At 39.3% G+C, this 24,578-nt stretch overlaps 1 protein-coding gene across 21 annotated transcripts in view; it reads left to right on the top strand.

Annotated features, from left to right (window-relative positions):
• EBF3 (EBF transcription factor 3) overlaps nucleotides 1–9,638 on the top strand; it is a 213,166-nt gene extending 203,528 nt beyond the window's left edge. For 8 of the 21 annotated variants that reach the window (XM_075348454.1, XM_075348459.1, XM_075348453.1 and 5 more), the window contains exons 16-17: nucleotides 1,143–1,268; nucleotides 6,742–9,638. In XM_075348454.1, the coding sequence (XP_075204569.1) occupies nucleotides 1,143–1,268; nucleotides 6,742–6,788 (173 nt within the window). In that variant the 3' untranslated portion in view covers nucleotides 6,789–9,638. Of the gene's footprint in view, nucleotides 1–628; nucleotides 696–1,142; nucleotides 1,269–6,683 lie in introns of those variants that run through there. The other 13 variants (XM_075348470.1, XM_075348466.1, XM_075348469.1 and 10 more) reach the window with 6 other exon arrangements.
• Nucleotides 9,639–24,578: the final 14,940 nt, after the last annotated feature.

The raw sequence follows: 24,578 nt of genomic DNA, 5'->3' as shown, positions 1-24,578 counted from the left end.
GCTGGGTGGGGAATAGAGCTGGAGTAGCAGAGGCAACAGATCTATAATAGTTCTTCAGCCATGTCTAGGCATTATTAGACTATAAATAGTTTGGGGATTAAATCCTACGGACAGATTCCCTTTAATAGTGGTATATATTGTTAGAATTGATGTAATCCGTAATAATGGCTTGGCAACAAGGGACATGCATATATTAATTGGTACTGTGTCTCTACTAATAGAGGGGTATATGGCTCCCTCTTATGCAAAAACGCATTTTTAATAATAATCACCATTTTACTAATGAGTACATATTGTTGTACACTTAGGCTCCATACAACATGACATCATCACATATGGGGGCATGTGACATCATCAGCCAGCAGTTAGCTGGTGGCCAAGGAATAGCTATTGCTACTCCTCTGCCACATAATAAACCATCCATGGTTCCCCTATCTTTTAGCTATTCATGGTGATGTATCGATGTTCTGCCATTCCTTGATTCCCTTACATACGAATCCATTTCCTTGCCACAATTTTCTAAATGTCTGAAAAAAAAAAATTTAGTCACTATAGTCTTGACAGTCCATGATATTTATGATAGTATTCAATGCTGCAAGATATATCAAGTATGTTTCTTATTTTTCAGACATGTATTATACTACCACATTCCAAAAATGTTGAAATTCGTAAAGCTAGAACCAGTGCTGCATAATGTGAGACATTTTCATCTTTTAACGTTTCATAAAAAGAACCGTTTACAATTGAGATATTTGTTATTTTACTAAATACCAACACCCCTCCTTCCTTCCAGAATAATAAAAAAGAATAATAAAAAAAAAATCTAAAAGTCTATTTAAATCAGTATAAATTAAACATAACTGGTCTAAAATGTGACATTTGCAAAACGAACAATTCACAAAAAAGCGAAAATAATAATATTTATGTGGCAAAATATTATTCATTCAAAACTCATATAGGATTTATGGTCATGAGATAAAACGAAATGATTTAGTCCCGATGTCTCCAAATTTCTCTGCTCGTAATGTTAATGTAAATATTGACTTCTTAAAGAAACACTGTATCGGAAAACACAGCGATAATTATACTATCTGAGTAACAGTCTGAACATATGTTATTTCTCAAAATATTTTTAAATGTAGAATCTGGAGAGGAAGATGGTTGGGGAGGGTATACTACATGTATAGGAAGTGGCATCTCTGTCCTTTTTCCATTGGGCGTTTGCTTTGAAAATGGCACAAAACACCAGAGACTTCATGATTCAAAATGTATGTACAATTAAACCATAGTATCCATAGATGTGAATAATGATAGAGACCTTACCCTGAATTGCATGATGTCCCAATTTAATTGCTTTAATGTGGGCCCATCACCTACACACAGGAATCTTTCATATTTTTTTTTTATTTTTTGTTTTTTATTTTGGGCCGAATTAATGCATTTTCCATAATATACCCACTGGGGAACCAATAAAGTCAATGGAGGAGTCATGTAAAAGCCAATGCAAATACAACCAATGGTATTGCCTACGTTGATCAATCAGATCACAGATCTGAATTTTTTAAAAATATTTTTCGATAACTGTTCCAATCACTTTGCATTGGCTTGTATATGTATGTCTTAGCCATAAATACAGGCTGAATTCCAACAAATACTACTCCTGGCCTTGCCATTAAAGTATTTCTTATGTGTAGGTGTCTGGTGCTTCATAAATATGAACCAATTAATAATTTAATATTGTTATCTATAAAGTTTTATATATTTTTTGTCTTAAGGATGACCCATCACTTGCCATGAATATGTAGTTTTTTTTTAACCTGGTGTAAATGTTGTTGTTTTTCTGAATCTGGAAATGTTTTTGTTTTGTTTCTGCGCCTCTCCATTCCAGAGATATGGCCCATTCTATTCTGTTGGCAATTCTAAGCTTTTAGCCAAGTGGGTGTGGTCATGTAGAATTCTTGAGGACCACACCCAGTTGGAAGAAAAAAGTGAATTTATATACAAGGAAGACAGAGTCAAATCTCAGGAACAGAGAGGCGCAGGAACAAAAGAAAAACTATGCCAGATTCGGGAGAACAGTGGCATTTATTCTGGGTAAAGAAGTATATATTTATGGTACATGACAGGTTTTATTTAAAATGTTGTATGAATCTTAATATTCAAATATAGAATGGACACAGGTAGAACACTCAAATATGAAAGTAACTACCGTAATATATGCCCTATTAGAATATTTGAACATCATAGAGAGTAATGTCTCGCTCGAGAGCCCACAAGTCAAAATAGATGGCCAGCAACATAAGGCTATACATATCATATACTACTAGTAGTCACTATAGAGGAAATGTCTGACTGTGGCATCTCTTGGCAACAACTGCTGATTGCCAGGAATTTCTTTCTGAGACAACTCCTTTAATCAGGGTCTCAACTTTGGATAATCCCTACTTATTAGTTCAATCACTTAATAAGTAGTTCAAAAACTGTTCCCCCAGCATCAGCAGCAATGAGGAGGGAATTCTATCAATAAGTGTTCAATTTCTCTGCAGCACACCCACAGGGGAATTTAGGCATTACACACTGTCCACTGAAATCAGTGGTTTTTCAGAATAAATGCTGGACAGGACAGGTCCTCCAGAGTATAAGACATTCTGTTTGAACACTTACCACTCTGGATAAGGATAGCTATCCTCAACAGATTAAAGAGGTTGTCTATGTGACTGCAGACTTGTGATTCTGTGGTTCCCGGGGTATGAGACTGGACGGTCATGTGAACTGCAAGTATACGATACACATACTCCTAGCCACATTCCCACTAGACTTGTGTGGCCTTGCTCAATTGTTACAAATTTTGATAATAATTTTATTTATATAGCGCTAACATATTTTTCAGGACTTTAAAATTATATTTACTTGTATTGAGTGAGGTCGCGCATGTCTGGTCGGGGGACGAGACCAGACAGTCATGGGAGCTACAAGTATACAGTACGCACACTCTCGGCCACATTCCAACTAGACGTGTGCGGCCTCACTCAACTATTACTAATTTTGATAATTTTATTCATATAGTGCTAACAGACTTCGCACTTCTTTAGAATTACATTCACTTGTATTGAGCGAGGTTGCGCATGTCTAGTCAGCATATCCCTGGGAGTACACATATGGCATACTTGCAGTCACATACTTGCTTACTACCGGCGCCGGCGCTGGAGAATCCCAACTGTGCGCTGTGAGGATTCACAAGTCTGCGGTAACATAGGGTCACTGCAGACTTTCATGAAAAACCTTGACAACCCTTTTATTGATTCTCATTTTAAAGGGAACATAACAGAGGACAAAGAGAATGGTGAATCAGACACTGACTCCATTATTGGAGCCGTGTATTTTTACTCTGAGAACCTGTCGCATTTCAGAGACATTAGATTTGGAAAAGTCAGATAGGGACTATGCACTTCACACAACTAGTCCAAGAGGCAGGTCCCTGGTGGCGTCTCTGCTTCCCTGTCCTCAGACTGACATGCTGCTTTCTATACATATATGGCAAGAGACCTGTCAGGTTTGAAGCACGGGTGAGGAGAAACCACCGGGGATTTGCCTTCAACTAGCCATCTGTGATTTGTGGTCCTCAGTCGGCTTTTCAAAGTATGTTGCCAGTTTCTGATTCATGTTGCCTGTTGTTCGAGAAGCATGAATCTCCTATCAGGGCCCCTTTAACCTTAACATTTCTTAAAAGGATATATGTTCCTTTATTTTCTTTGTAATTGGATGACCCCATTTAATAAACATTTTTATAACAAATGATAAATTAAAAAAAAATAAATAAATTTTGTCCCATAAGAAAAAAATATTAGCGCTGCAGAAAATGAGTATTGGCCATGGCAAACGATTTAATTGCTCCTTTTCTATCATATATTTGAGTATAAAGCCATCAGCCTCATATTAAGCTCCTATGAGGCACATTAATAAACCACTTTATTTTTGGTCGCAGATAATAATAATATACACGACCCATTTTTCAATAACAATTATTACGATTCTTACAATGTGCCAAATGATAATTATTTCCCAATGCAACGGTACCGTAAATTTGTATACATGCGAGACATAAGTCTTATCAGCCATAAACTGGTAACTGTATTCCTAAAACAAATTAATATCGTTGGGATTAATGAACTGAGAAATTGAAGCTTAGATCACTACATAAGCAAATTTATTAATGTTACACATAAATTAGTGAGGGGAAAAATAAGTTTTAATGAAAGAGAGGCAAAAAAAAAATAATAATAATAAAAAAAAATGTATAAATTGGAATTGTTCATCTACAGATTATTATTAAGGAGTTGGAAGGGTTTTAGAGATCTTCTCCCTAATAGTTCTGCATGATAAAGATAAAAATAAAAAATAAAAAAAATCTATATGTATCACAAAGCAGGTTTTCCCCAGTGGGCTCGAGCAGTAAGAAAATAAAAAAAGAGCCCCGGCTCATAAGATTTTAATTTAGAAGTAGAGAAATGTCTGGTCCTGGCTGGTGAGTGAGTTGGCTTCATCTGACATTACCAGTCCTGACCATGTTGTTTTTCAGCTGTCAACATGACCAGTCTCCTGGGAGTCTGGGCCACTGTTTGCTATTAGCAAAACGCTAAGAGAAATATCATATGTGGGAGGCAGGGTGTTTTGCACCAAAATGTCAGAACACTCTCCTTGCTTAAATGTCCCTCTCCTTTGTTACATTATATTTTGCTGCACTCTCTTAAGACACTAGCTTAGGCATTCAGACACGTAAAAGAGATGTCCACTCCAATTTGTCCAATTGTATTTAACGCACCTTCCTTAAGTAATAATTTAAAAAAAAAAATATATAAGACGATTTGCAGATATTCCTTCAAATGCTGCCGTATGGTTGAACGCCATTTCTTATTACTGTAGGACCAAAGGCCCATGCAAATGGTTACATTACTGGTCTGTCTTTTAAGGATCTCTGTAATATGGCGATAATCCCATAGAGTTATAGGGAATCTATTAGAAAAGATTCTGGAATTTTTCAATATAATGCCTATTTTAGCCATTTCCGCCAATAGAGGGTTTTACTTCTTATGGAGGCATATATACAGATCCCTAGAACTTCTTCTGCCTGTCCATGCTTCCTTGATAAGAGAATGGGCTATAAGGGTAGAGTTTTTGAAAATGAGCCCAACATGTAAAAAGTAAATGATGATCATAAGAAATTCATGACATGTAGTAATGGGTTTACTACTTCTACATAACCTAGGATTATACAGTAGATGGTAACTCCAGGCCCTTGTAGAAACCCAGTATTCCAATGATCCAAATTGCCATCTGTGGCATTTTTGGATCTTATTTAACAATGGTCTTTAGATATGTAGTGCTGGGTCCAACAATTCATCTTCAACCGATAAAAATGCCCTCAAAATTGGCCTTGTTAGGTTGATACTGAGTGCTTCTGAAGATTTTCCAACATGGCAAAAAAATGCATATGAGCAAAGCAAATCCAGTTCTCCATAAATTCCACCAGAATCTGATGCTTTTTAGATTTGCTTTGTATGAATCCAGCAAAATGACATTGAGCTGGCCTTCATTTTGCTGGTTTGAAAAGTGCTGGGAAGGGGTTAAAATAATAAAAGATATGTATATATATTCAATTCTCCGTAACCTTCACCCTCTGTGAGAAGCTTCTTCCTGGTCCTCAGAGATCCAGTCTGGTCTTTTCTCCACACGTCTATGGTCTTCATCTTTAGAGTTCTGCTCTGGTCTTCTGCGCCTCCTCACTGACTAGGTCTAGTGACTCCATGGCGTAGTGGGGCTAGGCATGTCATGACATTTCAAGACCTAGTCAGTGCTAAAGACACCTAAGACCGGACCGTACTGTGAATACGAAGTGTGAAAATCTGTTAGGTGAAGACCAAACCAAAATTGTGAGGAGCAGGTGGGAAGCTGCGCAGAGAAAGTGAGAATCAAATTTTCCAACCGATTTTGAAATTCGGAAGATTGGACTATCCTTACGATTGATATATTGAGATTTCTCATCCCAGCACATGGTGGATCTGAGGACAGTGACAAGTCTTAGGGCTGTTTCACACATCCAGCTTTTCGCTGGATTGCTGGATTCGGCACACTCCAGTACAGTGCATACAGTACAATGGCAGCGCGATAAGCTCCGGTCACATGCTGTCATGTGACTGGAGCATGTGACCCAGAAGTGGTGGTTATGCCATTGTACTGTATCACACTGTGCTGGAGTGCGCCAAATCCGGCAATCCGGCGAAAAGCCAGATGTGTGAAGCTAGCCTCAGATGCATGTTTATAGGCCCCATCTAATAACACAACGGGAGATGTCCCACTAGATCAGTCATCTGGGTGACCGCTAATTTCTCAATTCCAAAAGACAACAATGTTTTTGTCTTTCCAGAACTTCAAATTAAAATTTTGGACAATTTTTTTTCATTCTAGAAGGTATTGTCTATAGATTACAACCAAATGGCAGCAGAATTCTGCAAATCAACTTATGAATAATAAAATTTGACTAAAATTACCCCCCATCCCCTCCAAAAAATAAGAATAAATTCCCCATTAAAATAAAGTATTTATTCAATCTTTAGGTCTTTCACTGAAAAGTAGAGAACATATAGGTTTGTTAAGCTAATGTAATCTTTCCTCTTTTCTTCTAGCTATGTCGGGTCTTGTAGTTCCACCAATGTAAAGTCACTTTTGTCTACTTGCTTGTAGCATCAAGCTTCAGAAGAAAGCTTCAGGGGACACATTTAGTGTATTAAGGAGTACTGACGGAAACCAGTATCTTCAGAACAAAAAACCACCGAGAAGCAAAATGCTACAAACTCTTTGTTTTACAAAGATTTTATTTGAACTTATTAGAACTCGACCTGCAAAAAAATGATCGACTTCTTCATGAACAATTCCATTTTGTCGACTGAACTTTTCTCATATTTTTCACCTTTCTCAATCCTGAAGAAGATGGGGGGGGAATAAAAAAAAAGAAAAAAAGCGACGCCTATTTTGTACAAAGTTTCTGATTATGTCTTGGCTATGTCTAGTACTTGCTCAATGTTGGGACAAAATAAAAAAAAAGCGTTGTGGATGCACCGTTCCGAAACACTGATGAAAAATGCCTCAGAACATTTTTCAAGTACTCATTATTGGACTCACAAATGGTTGTGTATCTCTATAATGTGAAATATTTTTTTTTTTTTTTGTGGTGAAAAAGGGGGCCAAGGAGGTTTGAGCCATCAAACTGGAAAAAAAATAAAAAATAAAAAATATATGAATCGTTTAAAATTTGGGAAAATGGGGGAGGCGCAAAACGGGAAAACTTGGGCGGGGAAAGGGTTTATCATTGCTTAACTTCATCTTAATGAAATGGAACTTTGTAACTTATTGTAGTTAGGAATTGTAACTTTGATATTGAATTCTCTTGCCTTCAACAAGCACACTGACAGAGGGGAGATGCTACTGTCTGTTGGTTCCAATATACTTCCACTGCTAGAGCTTCCTGTTAAGCAAGTGTGACCTGCATCATTTTTTTCGACTTCTTGCTCGCACTGTATACTATTGCATTCTTAGGCTACTGTGAAGTCTATGTTTCTTGTACCAGAAAATTGTCCTTTTGACTTCTAGAACCTTATTCCCTAATGTGTTTTGTATGTGGTTATAAAATTGTAGACTTTTGTGATTTTGCCAAAGTTGTAGCTAAATATTTATACACTTGTCTTGAATTTTTTTTGTTTTGTTTTTGTTTTGTTTTTTCCAGATCCACTTTAAGAGCCTATTTTATTCCTTATGCATTTTAACGGAGGAATAAAATAATCTTGACACTTTCTTTCACGTGAACACTTGCAGTCACTAAGGGAATTTATTTTGTAACATATCAATTATAAATATTGTATTTATCTTTGAAATTTTTGTATATTGCTTTCCATTGTTTTATTTTTATTTTTTTTGGTTCTTGTATGTATGTATTATTATAATTATTGTTATTTTTTACATTTTTTGTGTATTTTTTTTAATTTTTTTATGTCGGGCTGGTGTGTTGACGTGCTGAGAAAACAGCATTAAGCCGAGAAAGGTTGCCTTCATACTGTATGTTCTTTTTTTTTTTCAATGAATCATGGTGTCCATAAATTTCATTTGTACTTTCCGAAATGTGTCGTCGTTTAGACTTTTCATTCTTTTTTTTTTTTTTTTTTTAATTTCGAGGAAAAGTCAAATTCATTCTTTATTTTTATATTATTTTTTAAGTTATCTGAACAAATGATTTTTTTTTTTTTTAATAAAAGTTGTTTGTTGTATAGTCAAAAAAAAAATAAAAAATTGTGCCACATGGCTGTAATTAATATTAGTAGAACAAAATGTGCATGATTATCCGACCACAAATTACCACGGACTTTGTGGTTGTATGTTTATTTTAAAAAATTTCTTTTTTTTTTATTTTTTTTATTTTTTCATAGAATGTAAAAATTCATTTTAGCTGCCACTCATAAGAATTGCCACATAGTAAAAAAATAAAAATAAAAAAATCAAACTGTGCTTACTGGACAAATTCAGAGGCCGAAAAATTTAAAATAAAAAATTTACAACTGATATTTTGATTAAAAAAAAAAGTTTGCCACATTAGTTTCTCTGATGCCTTAAAGTTATTTTCTTTAAAAAAATAAAATAAAATAAAATATTTTGCACTATTTATTGCAGGTTTACACCACGGTTTGTAATCGCAATAATTACTGCGATTTCTGGTGTAAATCTAAAAAATAAATAGAGAAAAAATAAAAAAGCACAATCCTGGTGTAAAATGATGTCACTCCTTTTCTGCATCTGTCTTCTGCTGCACTCTGCACTCCCAAACTCATGCACTGTTTATAGCTTTCATACAATTCACGGTAATACTCAACTTTTTTATATATTTTTGATGGAAATTTTTTGTAGCGAGTCCCAGTAGTTGAGACTTTTTAATTGGAAAGATATCCTCGGTAAAAAAAATGATATTAGTGCCAAAATCATAGTTTGTAAAGGTGATGGACCGGTTAATGGTTTTATTTTTTTGGTTTTCCTTTGCACTATAGACATTGCTATTCCAGCGGTGTGAATACTTTTGCAAACTGCAGCAGAATTTAAAATTTCTACACAAAAAGGAGAGACATTTAATTTTAATTTCTAGGCAAAATGCAGATTAATCGTGTGTTGTAAAATAGTGGAAGCTATGGTATAACACGGACTTGAGATGCTTTGCACATTTATGTTGAGGAAGCCCACGGGCTTTAGTGAAAATGGGAAAAATCTAGACACTTTTAAAAAAAATAAAATAAAAATAAAAAAAGCCTCGTTTTTATTTTGTATAGGAAAGGTTCAAATAAAGAAAAAAAAAAGAGGTCATGTGTACATGTTAAAAAAAAAACATTTGCAAGTTATTTCATTAATGCAATCTGTTTGTGTTCTAGATTAGTTAGTCAATTCACACATTGTCTCCAGAATGAACGCTTCACTAAATGGTAGATCTTACTGTTAAAGACCCTACAATAAGATTGTTTTATCTGTACATTTTTTTCAGATATTTAACTGTATAAAATGTTCATTTTACACAATATTTAATTAAAGTATTTCTTGTCTGTGAATTTCACTTTTTAGTAATTTTATCTGAAGTTTGATTATTAAAAAACTCTTGCAAAACACCGAAAAGGAACAGAACGTTGGGGTTTCTTTTATACAAATTTTACTCCTCTGATTTGGACAAAATATACATTTATAAGAATAAAGGGTGTCAATGCAACATGAGTCACAAAAAAAGGGCAAAGAAAGATTCCAAAAATATTTATAAAGATGATTTTTCACTAGAGATGAGTGAATTCTACTCACGTTTTACATAAATCTGCATTTACCAAAATGCAGATTATTATTTTTATTATTATTATTTATTTATAGAACACCATTGATTCCATGGTGCTGTACATGACAAGGGGTTACATACAAAATACGTGTACATGTTACAGTAGACAGACTGGTACAGAGTGAAGAGGATCCTGCTCTTGTGGGCTTACATTCTATAGGATATTGGGGAGGAGACAGTAGGTGGGGCAGTGATGACGCGGCAGCTCTGGCAGTGGTGAGGCAGCAGCTCCGGCAGTGGTGAGGCTGCAGCTCCAACAATGGTGAGGCAGCAGCTCCAGCGGTGGTGAGGCAGCAGCTCCGGCGGTGGTGAGGTAGCAGCTCCGGCGGTGGTGAAGCAGGAGCTCTGGCAGTGGTGAGGCAGCAGCTCTGGCGGTGGTGAGGCAGTAGCTCCAGCAATGGTGAGGCAGCAGCTCTGGTGGTGGCTAATGTGAGACTATAGGTATTTCTGAACAGATGAGTTTTCAAGTTGCGTTTGAAACTTGCAAGAGTAGCAGACAATCTGACTTGTTGAGGCAGAAATTAAAAAAAAAGGGGATGCTCGTGAGAAGTCTTGGAGGCGGTTGGGTGAGGAGCGAATGAGTGAGGAGGAGAGAAGTAGATCTTCGAAGGACTGAAGATTACGTGTTGGGAGTGTATCGGGAAATTAGTTCTTAGATATAGGGAGGAGACAGATTATAGATGGCTTTATAAGTCAGTGTTAGTAGTTTGAATTGGATACATTGGAGAAATGGGAGCCAATGGAGGCATTTGCAGAGGGGAGAAGTGGGGTGGTAGTAAGGAGTAAGGTGGATCAGTCGGGCAACAGAGTTAACAATGGACTGGAGAGGTGAAGAGTGTTAGCAGTGAGGCCGCAGAGGAGAATGTTGCAGTAATCAATGTAGGAGATTATGAGGTCATGCACTAGCACTTTTGTAGATTGAGAATTGAGGAAAGGATGGATTCTGGAAATATTTTTTAGTTGAAGACGGCAGGAGGTGAGGGATTTGATGTATGGTATGAAGGACAAGGCAAAGTCAAATATTACTCCAAGGCAGTGGACTTCATGTACTGGGCAGAGCATGATGTTAATTATTGTAATAGATAGATCAGGTAGGGAGTGTAGGTGAGATGAAGGAAAGATGATTAGTTCAGTTTTGGCCACATTGAGCTTTAGGAAGCGAGAGGAGAAGAAGGAAGATATGGCCGATAGACACTCCGGTATTCTGGACAGCAGAGATATAACATCTGGGCCAGAGAGGTAGATCTGAGTGTCATCAGTGTATAGGTGGTACTGAAAGCCATGGGACTTTATGAGTTGTCCCAGCCCAAATGTATAGATGGAGAAGAGTAAGAGTCCCAGGACAGAGCTTTGAGGGACACCAACAGAGAGAGGGCAGGATGAAGCAGGATGAAGAGGTTGTGTGGCAGTGGGAGACACTAAAAATGCAGTTGGAGAGGAATGAAGAGATCTAGTAGAGGGCAAGGTAAGGTCTCTTACACCAAGGGGAGAGAAGATCTGTAGTAGGAGGGAGTGGTCGACATTATCAAAGGCTGAGGACAGGTCTAGAAGGAGGAGTATAGAGAAGTGTCTGTCAGCTTTGGCAGTAAGTCATTAGTATTTTTGGTCAGGGCAGTTTCAAGATTCTCAGTATTTCACTTCTGCACTGATTCAGCAACCATGAAAAGGTAAAAAAAATAAAAAGATCTTTCTACTCACCTTACCAGCCTCTCCACTCCTCACTGTCACTTATCCGATCCTCATCGCATCTTCTGTTCACATTGAAATAAATTGAAATTAACATAATATGTTAAACATTAAAAAACTTATACTTACCTCACCGCTCACCTCTCTGGCCCCTCTGCTCCTTATTATCACCCATCCAGTCCTCATCGCTTCTCCTAATCACCACCACTCGTGCTGAAATCCCAGGACTATCAAATTGAGCTGGGACTTCCGGCCCTGATGAGTCCCGGGGCGGTTCTGCACATGTGCATGATAGGCACAGCGCATATCGTGACAACATGATGTCATGAACTTTTGGGTGCTTGTGCAGAACCCTCCCGGGCCTCATAAGCAGCAGACGTCAAGGCTCAGTGTGACATGCCTGAAGATTTCAGCATCAGTAACGGGGATCAGAAAATGCAACAAGAACTGAGCAGGTGATGATGAGTAGCAGAGGGGTTGGAGAGGTTAGCGATTAGGTATTTTCTACATTTTATATTTACACCAGAGTATAATAAGGGACATTGAGTTAGTGGAGAATAACATCTACGATAATCAAATTTCTCAGGAAAAATGCAAACAAGCGAATTTTAATTTTGCCTGATTTTCTCATCTTTACTTTCACACATAATACTTATTATTAAGCCATTATAGCTACCCAGAGTTATACAAAGAAAAGAGGAGACCTCATGGCATAATGTTAACCGGGTAACACTACTATAAACTGGGATAGAAGGTTTGCGCTCATCAATCTTCCCTACCCTTGTTTGCATACTAGTGCCAGTGAAGAATTTTGGCCAACCTTGCTTGGACCTTGGTTGGATATTTTCATTCCAGAACATATCTATTTTTGTTAGATTATATAACTTAGCATTTTTTACCAACTTTGATCTATTATTGACATGGCCACTATGCTTGACCATGACTTAGTTTTCTAATTTTCAAATTAACTGGTGATACGATGACTTCTGTCCACTGATAATGGCCTGTCTCTCTTAAGTCTTAAGTCAGCTGTAAGAAAACCATGATAGGTTGGATTTTATCCATTGTGTTTAGATTTGAAGAACTTGCTATTGATCACTTTTACCTAGATTAGACTTTGTATGTGGTGTTCCTGGGATGTATTTGAGGATATCTATACATAGGTACTTTGCCAATGTATTCTTAAAGGGGCTGTCCACTACTTAGACAATATCTAAACATTCCCCATGTTTGCCCCCATAAAAATAACAAAGCCCATACTCACCTCCGGTGTCGGCATAGTTCCAGCGATGTCAGAATTCCTGGTTCTGTTATAACACTTGAGCGCTGTCACGAGGTCCTTCTCCGATTTCACACAATCAACAGAGCAAGAGATGATTGAACAATCCAAAGAATATTTATTACAAGCAAAATCAGACGGTCCATAAAATAATCCACCACACAGAGGGTAAAATAGTCCAGCAACGGGATAAATGTCCCAGGGATCAGTCACAATCCTCCAGCAGTCCTTTTCCAGGGAAATCAAGGTTTCTCACAGTCTCACTGGGGTGTCAGCTTATCCCTCAGAGGATCAATCTAAAGCTGGGTTCACACTAAGCGACAGCGACAACGACGTCGCTGTTACGTCACCATTTTCTGTGACGTAACAGCGACCTTGTAAGTCGCTGTTATGATCGCTGCTTAGCTGTCAAACACAGCGACGCAGCAGCGATCATAACGTCGCTGTGCTACATGTGCAGAGAGCAGGGAGCCGCGCTTAGCGCTGGCTCCTTGCTCTCCTAGATACAGTACACATCGGGTTAATTAACCCGATGTGTACTGCAGCTACATGTCACAGTGCAGAGAGCAGGGAGCCGCGCACACTGCTTAGCGCTGGCTCCTTGCTCTCCTTGCTACAGTATACATCGGGTTAATTACCCGATGTGTACTGCAGTCACATGTGCACAGAGCAGGAGCCGGCACTGGCAGCAAGGGCGGAGGCTGGTAACGAAGGTAAATATCGGGTAACCAGGGAAAGGTCTTCCCTTGGTTACCCGATGTTTACGCTGGTTACAGCTTACCGCAGCTGCCAGACGCCGGCTCCTGCTCCCTGCTCGCTTCATTTCGTCGCTCTCTCGCTGTCACACACAGCGATGTGTGTGTCACAGCGGGAGAGTGACGACCAAAAAATGAAGCTGGACATTCAGCAACGACCGGCGACCTCACAGCAGGGGCCAGGTCGTTGCTGAATGTCACACACAGCGACAGCGACGGGACGTCGCTGCAACGTCACAGAAAATGGTGACGTAGCAGCGACGTCGTTGTCGTTGTCGCTGTGTGTGACACCAGCTTAACTCCTTCTCTCTTGTCTTTCTCAGCCAGAATGAATAATCCTACAGGTAAGCAGAGAGTTTAGGTGGGTCCCAGGCTCCCTCCCCCAGACATAGGGACAAAAGCCCTGCAGGGGGTGATTACCTGCAAACAGGACAATGTACACACAAGGAATACACAGAATGGACAGAGCACCATGCCTAGAATACGAACCTACACAAAATTATACACAGCCCCCATATTCCACCATCACAAGCCCAATGATCAATCCGTGCAGCCTCCCTTCTCCCTGCCTATGGCCGTTTAAGTAATTAACAGGAAATGGACCCTTTAGCTGCCACTCACTTCCTGTCAATTACCTAACAGTATGAAGGAGGCAACAAGAAAGCTGGCGCTGATTGGTGAAGGGGCTTGTGCATCATATTAATGTCATGTGGGCTCCGAGAACGCAAGTTCTTACATCGCTGTAACCACGGCGGCATTGAAGGTGAATATAAGCATTTTATGGGGCGCACATGGAGAATGAGAATGTGTTGTCCAAGTAGTGGACAACCCCTTTAAAGAAAACCTGTCATTATGAAAGACTCATTAAAATAATGACTGTGCAATACACTACACTAATAGAAAAAAATTACAGCCCCAAAAGATCTAAATAAGACGCTGGAAAGAAAACATGATCAGGTTGCATCACAGGACTCTTTTCCTAGTCAACAGCTCTGAAAAAGATATTATGATATAGGCTGTGACTAGAGTACTGTGCTTGACCAACAGTTCTGGTCCGATGAGCCTACACAAGATAAGGAAAAAATGCTTGTCATATCATGATCAACCTTTTAGTTCTATGGCGAATTTGAACCACATCTAGTCATCATATGATCTGTAATGATCAGCTAAGTTGTGGGCATCTGGATGACACTCAGAGCCACTTTTAATAAAGATGGGCAATACACATTAGCTAACTACAAATTGAACAACCATTTTTCTGGCAGGTATCTTTCCTGACTTCCCCATATACTGAATGCTCAACTCCACTGAGTACTTCAGTGATCTCTCTGAGAGGCACTGCCGGACAAAAAGATTGGCTGTTGAATATCTTCTAACATCATCTGCAAGGGAAGTTTTGGGAGAACCCTATTCACATTAGATGATGGCCCGATTCTGTTGAAATATGTTGGGTTCACCCTAATTGTTTTAGGTGTATGGGGCATTTAGGTCATTACATAAAATAAATTTTGGCCAAATATGCAGATATCAATGGGAATGGCCAACAGTGTGTCTATAGGGTCTAGAACAGATGATGTCCGGGAAGATAAGGATCCAGCGTATCTGATTTTGCACTGCCAATCCTATTGTTCTTTAAGAGATAATTCACCAACAGACGTGTTTGACACCAGCTCTCTTTGAAAGGGAACAAAAGAGCACTCTCGAATGCTCTTTTACGTGGGAGTAATGGGTGAGATAGTTCAACCGTGAGCTATTGGTGAAACAATGGTTCTGTGAACAGCTATCTAAAGTGTATGGTGGGCTTAATGCATTGTCAATATTCGCTATGGCTGGTCATACACATTGGATTGCTATCGGACAATAGATTCTTCAGACAATAATTCATCCAACAGCCAACACTCCCATACACAGGAGTTCTCGTTCGGCAAGCGTTCCTGTAAGCCGCCGACTGACACACCGGCTGACAGCTTTTTTTAGAGAGAGCAATGCGATAGGCAGTCTGGAACCGGACATGTGCGACTGACATCTCTACAGACCATCAGGTGTCCGGCACTACCATACACACTAGACCGTCGGTCAAACCTATCGATATTGGTGGGTTCATCAATTATTAATCTAATGTGTCTGGGATCTTAACGGACCACCCTCTTTACAGAATCAACCCTAAGAAAGATAAGATAGTAGGCAAAATAATCGATCTGACTTATCAGTAGTTCTGAAAGGTGTTTTAATTAGCTTGATTGAGAACCAACCATCTGATATCTTTGGACAATGGGACAAGCCGAGATATGTTTCCTTGTTTAATTCACCAATTTCTATGGAATAGTCTAAATATCTAGATCTTCTTGTTACTATTTTCAAATTACAACCAGAGTTAAAAGGAACGCAAGTATATATTTAGCAATACAGTACGTCTCGGTATCGATCAGTGGAAAGCAGTTACTTTACCTTGTCTTTAAAGCAGCAGATGTTGTGTGATGTTGCGATAATCCACTTTTTCTCCTCTTACAGATTACCAGATATTGAAACAATGGATGACAGTCTGTCCTTCTCTGTAACATAAACCTTGAATCAAAGTAAATGCAATTGACATAACTAGGAGCAAGGTTCAAGGGAGACAAAATAACTGCTAAAACCCTAATGCCTACCAGTGATACTTTTTACTATACACTAAGATACAAATCGAATGTTACATTTAAGTAAATAAAACATAATAGAAAAAAAAAATATATATATATATATATCCCACCCTTAGGGCTCAGAGCTAGTCTGGCACTTCGGAATGCCAATGTAGTGATATGCGTGGCATGGGTATACAGGGACTGAGCACCCCTCCCTCGATGTAACTAGCAATTCCTCTGACAACTCTGTGTTGACAGTGGAGCTACCACAGTGTGACAAAGGATTGCCGTTCCCTATTCCCTTCAATGCTACGCTTACTGAACCTATTGTCATTTTAAAATGCCAAGATAGTCTGAATACAATGCCTCAAATCCTAAAATGCCCTCCTGAGCAAAACGAGAGGAATAAAGAGAAGTGACCCAATGCAAAATCTATAACAAAGACCCCTATCTACCATGGGTCAGTTATAGGGATGAGCAAAAGGATTGGCAGAACCCTGGTCCAGCATCCACACCAATAGTCCAAAGCAACTGGATCAAGGTTGAGTGAGCTTCCTTGGCTGGCAAATAATTGCTGTAGCCTTAAACACCATGACAAGATGATCTCACATAAAACATAGTCTCTAAGCTCCTGTGATTTAATGACTTGTGTCCTGCTGTGATGTCATGATCATGACATCACGGGGTCCGTGTAAATGCCAGAAGCGTCCATGATGGTGACATTTGAGTGCCGACCAAAGAATTGCTCACTGGTGGACCAGCTGCTATGGAAAACCGATGGATCAGGGTCCTGCGAATCTTTTTACTTGACTTGAGTCATTTATAAGACTGGTGTCTTCTTATACGGCTGAGAGCTCTATGGATCCATTTGGCATCAGAACCCAATTTCAAAAACTGAAAAACCTACCATCTACCATTAAAATAACTGGTGTCTTCATATGTGGCATGTTGGCCTCTGGGGCCCCTCAGGTAGGACTAAGGTGAGACTCCTATTACCAATATAGCTAAATCCTAAAAGAAACAAGTTTTCATAACCTTCAGCTAGGAAAGATATAGAAGATTCTTCTGACAGACAAAGTTGTTATAGAACATGTCCTACATTTCCTAGCTGATCAATCAGGACATACTGTATATCAGAACATAGATGGAGATCCATAATCTAAAATGGGATCTTATATTTATACACCACTGATTTTGATAGGACCTACCAACTAGTCATGCGTATGAAGACCTCCCGATTCTCTCCGACAGATACTGTTGAAGGAAAGAAAGATTGGGCATCCTTACTCAACATGCCCAATCCTTTATTAGAGGAGATCATCTGTTATCAGAGGTGTCTGGCTAGGCACACTCCACTCTATCCACACGCTCAGCAGAACCAACCGTGCATGCACAAGAGGAGCTAAGGAGAAATAGCTGTTGGCTTCAGATATAGAATGATTGACACATATTTTAAAGTATTTAAATTATATAGTTATAGAGATTTCCCTATCACATTTACATGGTCATCAAATAACTCAGGTAAAGATTGTAAATAAGAATTCTGGATGCAATCAGGACATATGGAAGTAATCAATATAATCAGGGGCTTACTAATGTAATCAATAGTCAGCGAGGCCGAGGTCTGTTTCCATGTACAATAAACCACCAAGCAAAGAAATTATTCCATCATATCACTTTTATTCTAAATGCATGTAGATAGATAAAAGAAAATATATGGTACCAACTAAAATAACTCCAAATAAGATATTTAGAAAGAAAGAAAGAAAGAAAAAGAAGGAAAGAAAGAAAAAGAAAGAAAGAAAGAAAGAAAAAAAGAAAGAAAGAAGGAAAAAGAAAAGGAAAAAATAGAAAAATAGAAGCAACACTTTTCCACGCAGAAGCCATACACAACACCAACAAAAAGAAAAATAGGGGCAGAACTCTAAAGTCAAATGATTAAAAAAAACGAATTTTAATTGACCCACGCAATATACAGTTAGGTCCAGAAATATTTGGACAGTGACACAATTTTCGCGAGTTGGGCTCTGCATGCCACCACATTGGATTTGAAATGAAACCTCTACAACAGAATTCAAGTGCAGATTGTAACGTTTAATTTGAAGGTTTGAACAAACATATCTGATAGAAATTGTAGGAATTGTACACATTTCTTTACAAACACTCCACATTTTAGGAGGTCAAAAGTAATTGGACAAATAAACCAAACCCAAACAAAATATTTTTATTTTCAATATTTTGTTGCGAATCCTTTGGAGGCAATCACTGCCTTAAGTCTGGAACCCATGGACATCACCAAACGCTGGGTTTCCTCCTTCTTGCTTTGCCAGGCCTTTACAGCCGCAGCCTTCAGGCCTTGCTTGTTTGTGGGTCTTTCCGTCTTAAGTCTGGATTTGAGCAAGTGAAATGCATGCTCAATTGGGTTAAGATCTGGTGATTGACTTGGCCATTGCAGAATGTTCCACTTTTTTGCACTCATGAACTCCTGGGTAGCTTTGGCTGTATGCTTGGGGTCATTGTCCATCTGTACTATGAAGCGCCGTCCGATCAACTTTGCGGCATTTGGCTGAATCTGGGCTGAAAGTATATCCCGGTACACTTCAGAATTCATCCGGCTACTCTTGTCTGCTGTTATGTCATCAATAAACACAAGTGACCCAGTGCCATTGAAAGCCATGCATGCCCATGCCATCACGTTGCCTCCACCATGTTTTACAGAGGATGTGGTGTGCCTTGGATCATGTGCCGTTCCCTTTCTTCTCCAAACTTATTTCTTCCCATCATTCTGGTACAGGTTGATCTTTGTCTCATCTGTCCATAGAATACTTTTCCAGAACTGAGCTGGCTTCATGAGGTGTTTTTCAGCAAATTTAACTCTGGCCTGTCTATTTTTGGAATTGATGAATGGTTTGCATCTAGATGTGAACCCTTTGTATTTACTTTCATGGAGTCTTCTCTTTACTGTTGACTTAGAGACAGATACACCTACTTCACTGAGAGTGTTCTGGACTTCAGTTGATGTTGTGAACGGGTTCTTCTTCACCAAAGAAAGTATGCGGCGATCATCCACCACTGTTGTCATCCGTGGACGCCCAGGCCTTTTTGAGTTCCCAAGCTCACCAGTTAAATTCCTTTTTTCTCAGAATGTACCCGACTGTTGATTTTGCTACTCCAAGCATGTCTGCTATCTCTCTGATGGATTTTTTCTTTTTTTTCAGCCTCAGGATGTTCTGCTTCACCTCAATTGAGAGTTCCTTAGACCGCATGTTGTCTGGTCACAGCAACAGCTTCCAAATGCAAAACCACACACCTGTAATCAACCCCAGACCTTTTAACTACTTCATTGATTACAGGTTAACGAGGGAGACGCCTTCAGAGTTAATTGCAGCCCTTAGAGTCCCTTGTCCAATTACTTTTGGTCCCTTTAAAAAGAGGAGGCTATACATTACAGAGCTATGATTCCTAAACCCTTTCTCCGATTTGGATGTGAAAACTCTCATATTGCAGCTGGGAGTGTGCACTGTCAGCCCATATTATAAATATAATTGTATTTCTGAACATGTTTTTGTAAACAGCTAAAATAACAAAACTTGTGTCATTGTCCAAATATTTCTGGCCCTGACTGTAATTTGTGTTTTCTTTGAAGTACTGATAAATGATAGATATATGGATACATGAGAGATATATAGATAGATAGATGATAGATACATAGATAGATAGATAGATAGATAGATAGATAGATAGATAGATAGATAGATACATGGAGAGATAGATAGATCTGGTAGATAGACAGCTATATGGATAGATAGATAGATAGATAGATAGATAGATAGATAGATAGATAGATAGATAGATAGATAGATAGATAGATACATGGATAGATAGATCTGGTAGATAGACAGATATATGGATAGATAGATAGATAGATAGATAGATATAGATAGATATTGGGATAGATATAGATAGATAGATAGATAGATAGATAGATACATGGAGAGATAGATAGATCTGGTAGATAGACAGCTATATGGATAGATAGATAGATAGATAGATAGATACATGGATAGATAGATCTGGTAGATAGACAGATATATGGATAGATAGATAGATAGATAGATATAGATAGATATTGGGATAGATATAGATAGATAGATAGATAGATAGATACATGGAGAGATAGATAGATCTGGTAGATAGACAGCTATATGGATAGATAGATAGATAGATAGATAGATAGATAGATACATGGATAGATAGATCTGGTAGATAGACAGATATATGGATAGATAGATAGATAGATATAGATAGATATTGGGATAGATATAGATAGATAGATAGATAGATACATGGAGAGATAGATAGATAGATAGATAGATAGATACATGGAGAGATAGATAGATCTGGTAGATAGACAGCTATATGGATAGATAGATAGATAGATAGATAGATAGATATAGATAGATATTGGGATAGATATAGATAGATAGATACATGGAGAGATAGATAGAGAGATAGATAGATAGATAGATAGATAGATAGATAGATAGATAGATAGATATTGGGATAGATATAGATAGATAGAAAGATAGATAGATAGATAGATACATGGAGAGATAGATAGATCTGGTAGATAGACAGATATATGGATAGATAGATAGATAGATAGATAGAAAGATAGATAGATAGATAGATAGATAGATAGATAGATACATGGATAGATAGATCTGGTAGATAGACAGATATATGGATAGATAGATAGATAGATAGATATTGGGATAGATATAGATAGATAGATAGATAGATACATGGAGAGATAGATAGATAGATAATGGATAAATAAATAGATAGATAGATAGTGATAGGCAGATCCGGACTTTTACAATAAATAAAAATAAAGAAAAAAAGGGGAAAGCAGACGCATTATACTTACGGTGTCTCCGACGTGGCTGTAACTGCTTCCGGGCCGCTCACTCTACTTCCGGGGCCGCTCATTAACCGCCGCTCATCTACCCGCCCTCCGGGGCCGATCATCGGGGCCGCTCATTAATCAGACGCGCCCCTTAACCTGTGTGACAGCGTGTTTGACTGTTTTCAATCAGAGGCGCTATGTGTGTGTCCTATTGGTGTAAAAATAAATAATAATTGGCATAGAGTCCCCCATATTATGATACCCAGCCATGATAAAGCATACAGCTAGAGGCTGAAGCTCCCAGCGTGTGCTTATCTTGGCTGTGTATCAAAATAAGATGAACCGCAAGCGGCTTTTTTTTTTAAAAAAAAAAAAAATTAAATAAATCATTTAAAAAAGATGTGCGGTCCCCCCAATTTTGATACTCAGCCATGATAAAGCCTGGCAGCTGGAAGCTAGTATTCTCAGACTGGAGCGTCCCATGGTTATTGGGCCCCTAGCCTAAAAATAGCACCCTGCAGCTGCCAAGGATTATCGCATCCATTAGATGTGTCAATCCCTGAACTTTACCTGGCTAATCCTGATTGCAATGGGGTGGTGGCAATCAGGGTAATAATGGGTTAATGACAGCTCACAGCTACCACTAAGCCCTAGATTACTAATGGATAGGGTCACTGAGACCCCTTCTATTACTAATCTGTAAGTGAAAAGAAATAAACACAAACACTGAAAAAGTCCTTTATTTGAAATAAAATGAAAAACCCCCCACCCTATTTCACTCCTTTATTAACCCCCAAAATCCCCAGGTCCTACATAATCCACAAAAGATCTCACAACAATTCCAGTTCTGCTACATCTGCTACATTACTGCAGGCACAAGGTGTGGGCATAGAACATGATTGCATTCTGTGGGCTTCAGGCAGAGACTGAGCTGCAGCGATTAGTGGTAAGTTTATTTTCGGTCACAACTGGAGGTTCCCATAGGCCTCCAACTGTGACCACAGGTAATCTGACCTTAGGTGACCTCATTAAACTCAGTAACCTCAGTGAGGTCACTGAGTTCACAGATCTGCATCTCCTGGCAGAAAACTGCCTTTTGTTCCAAGAGATGCAGATTTGGTGCTGACATTTTTACACCAAATTCCTGCACCCAATCTACACCTCTTTGCAAAAAAAATCACATCAATACCACCTCATAATGCATGTGGTTTTGATGTGATTTTTTTGCCAGGAGGTATAGATTGGCTGCAGGAAAATGGTGTAAAAAATTCAGCACCAAATCCGCATCTCTTGCCGAAGAAATATACAAAAACAGTTTTGGTGTGGTTTTCTGCCAGGAGGTGCAAATTTGCTACTGAATTGTCTACACCAGATTACAGCACCAAATTTGCAATAAGCATGTGCCTCCCCAGCCTGAAAATACCAGTTCCCAGTTATCGGCTTTATCATGGCTGGGTATTAAAATTGGGGGGGCCGCACCCCAATTTTTAAAATTATTTATATAAATATTTAAAAAAAGCCGCATGTGGTGCCTGTTGTTTTGATATACAGCCAAGATAAATGCACGCCCGTAACCGTATGCTTTATCTATGCTGGGTATCATAATATGGGGGCACCTTACATCAATATTTTCATTTATCTATTTTTATACCAAATAGTATGTACACACAGTGCCTCTGACTGTTTGCAGTCAGACATGCTGTCTCACAGGTTGGGAGCGCGTCTGACTGCAACCAATCAGAGGTGTGAGAACTGCCGGAGGGCGGGGAAAGCAGTGCATATGTATGAGGTTAATGAGCAGCCCCTCAAGTAGCGTTATAGCCGTGAAGGAAACTTGGTAAGTATAATGCGCTTGCCCCATCCCCCTATGCCCTATCCCTTTTACCACCTTTTTAAAGCACTGGATTCTGGCCCCCATAGACTTATTTGGGGATCGGCGACTAGCCAGATATTCAGGATCAATTCCGGGCCAGAACCGGGGTTTTTTTTAAATCCAGTTGCACCCACCGATCATTGGTATTTACGAGGATAGATAGATAGATATTTCTCTTGTGCACCGTTTCATGCTTGCTCTGGTTCTGTCCTCTCAGTTTGCTGCTGCGGACAGATTGAGCACTTTTACTTTGGCGGTTGTTGTGTCTGATGTCTTCATTATTCTGTTGAGTGAGCTTTTCTTCCTGTTCTCTGTGCATGGATAGAGCAATGTTTACATGAAGCATAATCAATGAGATTTGCTAATTAGAAATCAATGCTTCCGAGTAGCAATTGTTTGTGCCATGAAAGACTGAGTTTACGATTTTATAAAGTCTTTTCAACAGCCGGGAAATATATATACTCAGAATTTCACACAGACTGAGGCATAACTTAAAGGGAACCTTTCACCACTTTGAGCATGCTAAACTGGCCACATCATGGAATTGTGATTGTAGCTCTGAATAAGGGGTACTTTGCACGTTGCGACATCGCTACTGTGATCTCGTCGGGGTCAAATCGAAAGTGACGCACATCCGGCGCCGGTAACGACGTCGCAACATGTAAAGGCTAGAAGCACCGATAAACGATCGCAAAAGCGTCGAAAATCGGTGCTCTGTGTAGTGTCGGTGATTTCCATAATTTCGCTGTAGCGACAGGTACGATGTTGTTCCTCGTTCCTGCGGCAGCACACATCGCTGTGTGTGAAGCCGCAGGAGCGAGGAACATCTCCTTACCTGCGTCCCGCCTGCAATGAGGAAGGAAGGAGGTGGGCGGGATGTTTACGTCCCGCTCATCTCCGCCCCTCCGCTTCTATTGGCCGCCTGCCGTGTGATGTCGCTGTGACGCCGCACGACCCGCCCCCTTAGGAAGGAGGTGGGTCGCCGGCCAGAGCGACATCGCAGGGCAGGTAAGTGCGTGTGAAGCTGCCGTAGCGATAATGTTCGCTACGGCAGCTTTCACAAGAGATCGAAATCTGCGACGGGGCCGGGGACTATCGTGCTCGGCATGGCTACAATCGGCTAGCGATGTCGCAGCGTGCAAAGTACCCCTAAGACATGTTTTTTATTTTTTTTATTTCTAATGTTCATTGTAGAGATTGGCTTGTAAAGTTTAGATACTAGTGATGGGCGAGCGTGCTCGGAACTGCTCGGTACTCGATCGAGTACTGCAGGTGCTCATGTGAAATGTCGAGTTCCCGTTCCTGATGGAGAAAAAAAATATCTCTAGCTCTCCATTACCTGCAGCAGAAGCCCGGATGCAGCTTCTGCCCACCCCACTCCTTAGCTGCCACCCGCAGCAGGCGTCGGCCATCACATGTTACTTTTTGTACACCCTACTTTCTGTACTTTTTGCATACTAGCACCAGTTCCGTAAATTGTCAGCATGTGCGCTCTAAAAATGTTCCCACCAGGAAAAATTGACTGCACGCTTAGTTCCACTCCCT

This window comes from Anomaloglossus baeobatrachus, chromosome 5, assembly GCF_048569485.1.
Source record: "Anomaloglossus baeobatrachus isolate aAnoBae1 chromosome 5, aAnoBae1.hap1, whole genome shotgun sequence".
In the NCBI taxonomy this organism is placed as follows: Eukaryota; Metazoa; Chordata; class Amphibia; order Anura; family Aromobatidae; genus Anomaloglossus; species Anomaloglossus baeobatrachus.
The sequence above is the reverse complement of the archived record's forward strand: the minus strand, read 5'-3'. Positions and strand labels throughout refer to the sequence as shown.